Source organism: Entamoeba dispar, genomic scaffold, assembly GCF_000209125.1.
Source record: "Entamoeba dispar SAW760 scf_1105229458219 genomic scaffold, whole genome shotgun sequence".
In the NCBI taxonomy this organism is placed as follows: Eukaryota; Evosea; order Mastigamoebida; family Endamoebidae; genus Entamoeba; species Entamoeba dispar.
The window spans coordinates 12,909-14,837 of record NW_001853083.1 but is presented as its reverse complement, the minus strand read 5'-3'; the positions used below and the strand labels follow the sequence as shown (position 1 = coordinate 14,837).

Sequence of the window (1,929 nt, the reverse complement as noted above, 5' to 3'; positions counted from 1 at the left end):
AACAATTATTCCAAAGATAAACATAAAAGATTTGAAAAAGAAATGAAAGCAAAGAAATAAATTAATTTTGATTGATTTTTAAAATAAAATGTAAAAAAAGGTTTTTTTTATTTCAAGTCAATTATATTTTTATTTTTTGATGCACATTTTTAAATCAAGTAACCAACCATCAAAATCAACATCAACAGGGAAGAATAAAGTAAGAGTTGGTTCTTTTGGTTGAGAAGAAGTTAATGTAATTGTTCTTAATGAAGGATCAGAATTATTTGAAGTAATACTTGCATTTAGAAGATTAATAGTATATTTTGGAATAAACAATTGTTTTTTCTTTGTACAAACATATAACATATCACTCATTAAAATAACAGTAGCAACAAGTTTAGATTTTGCTTTAACTGTAATAATACTATCTCTTAAGAATTTTCTATTATTTGGAGCAGAATAGTTTTGGATAGTACGAGAATAAGTTAATAAAGCTTGTGCCTTTACCATTTTCTTCTTTTCTTGATCAATTTCTGTAGTAACTTTCTTTCCTAATAAATAAACTTCTTTTAATGCATGGTACTCGTCTTGAACTATTTCTGGTGTAGATTTAAGTAAAGTTTCAAGAAGTAAAATATAACGAGGTAATCGTTGTACAGGAAGAATTAAAAAGTTAGGTAAAACGATACAAGACTGTGTCCATTTTGTAATTTGAGTTTTCATTTGAGAAGAATAACCAGCATAATTATATTTTAAAGATTCTTCTGATTGAGACAAATATTTAAGATATTCTGGTTGAAGTGCTTTATTGTTAAATAATTCTCTAAATATATCTGATACAATAATTAATGTTTCTCCTTTTTGTGAATTAAATCGTTCTTCCAATTTCTTTAAAAATTCTTTATGTAATTTATAAATATCTTTATAATTACCAATCATTTCTTCAGCTGGTGGCATTAATTGAATTAAAGTAGGAAGGATAGTAGTAACAAATTTCTCCATTTGATTAACATAAGTTTTTTCTGTTGTATACATTTCTTGAACAATTAACCTTCTCTTTTCTTTTTTTAAGTTTAATTCAGCAAGCATTTGAGCATCATTAACAGTAACTGTTGAATTTGAATTTGCAACTTGTGAGAATGTAGGAAGATTTAACATCTCTTTAGTAACAGCCTTATCTTTATCAATTCTAATTGATTTACGTTCTCCGAGATAAGTATGAGCTCTTGATCCTTCATGTTTTTTACATGTTTGAAAAGCAGATTTTTTAGGAGAAGAATCTTCCTCTTTCTTTTCTTCTCCAATACAAGAAATATTAAGTGATCCTTCACTAGAGTTAGTTGATTCTTTAGTTGAAACTTCATTATTATAAATACTACTTTCTTGTATTGGTTGTTCTTGTTTAGCTTTCTCTTCTTTAACACAATGCATTGATTCAAGAACTTTTTGCATATTATTTCCTTGAACTTCTCCTGTTTTTTGTTCTTTCTTTGAAGCAACATTTAAAGTATTTTGGAATGTTTGTAAATGGGCTAAAATATTTATTGCAAGAGCCTGTTGTTTTTGAGTTAATTCATTAATTTTTTCAGTTAAAACTTTTATACAATCAAAGAAGAGTAATTGATTTACCATTTCTTCATCATAGAGAATATTATTCATAGTATTAAGAATAACATCAATAGTAAAAGATTGTAATTCTTTATGGTGTTGAATACCTTGAATTAATTTATTAGTAAAACCATATTCTTTCGGTAAAGACTTTGTTTCTGGAGAATAAAATACATATTGAATAATATTAAATGCAACAGAAACACATTCACCATCAACACCATCTTTAAATGGAAATTCAATTAAAGACATTAAATATAACATAATACCTTCTTCACAAAATCTTTGAAGATTACCTTCATTTCTAATAAGTAAACGAAGTAATTTAAGAACTCTAAG

The 1,929-nt window shown here is 25.8% G+C and overlaps 2 protein-coding genes across 2 annotated transcripts in view, besides 2 other annotated features; one reads left to right on the top strand and one right to left on the bottom strand.

Annotated features, from left to right (window-relative positions):
* Nucleotides 1-60, top strand: part of EDI_220750 (uncharacterized protein) — a gene marked incomplete at both ends in the record, with an annotated part of 1,779 nt that extends 1,719 nt beyond the window's left edge. Inside the window, one exon of the mRNA XM_001733196.1 lies at nucleotides 1-60. This exon is cut by the window's left edge and continues 1,719 nt beyond it. Coding sequence (XP_001733248.1) covers nucleotides 1-60 — 60 coding nt within the window.
* Nucleotides 55-138: a sequence feature (AT_rich).
* EDI_220640 (Rho/RAC guanine nucleotide exchange factor, putative) overlaps nucleotides 130-1,929 on the bottom strand; it is a gene marked incomplete at both ends in the record, with an annotated part of 2,595 nt that continues 795 nt past the window's right edge. The window contains one exon of the mRNA XM_001733195.1: nucleotides 130-1,929. This exon is cut by the window's right edge and continues 795 nt beyond it. Coding sequence (XP_001733247.1) covers nucleotides 130-1,929 — 1,800 coding nt within the window.
* Nucleotides 872-913: a sequence feature (AT_rich).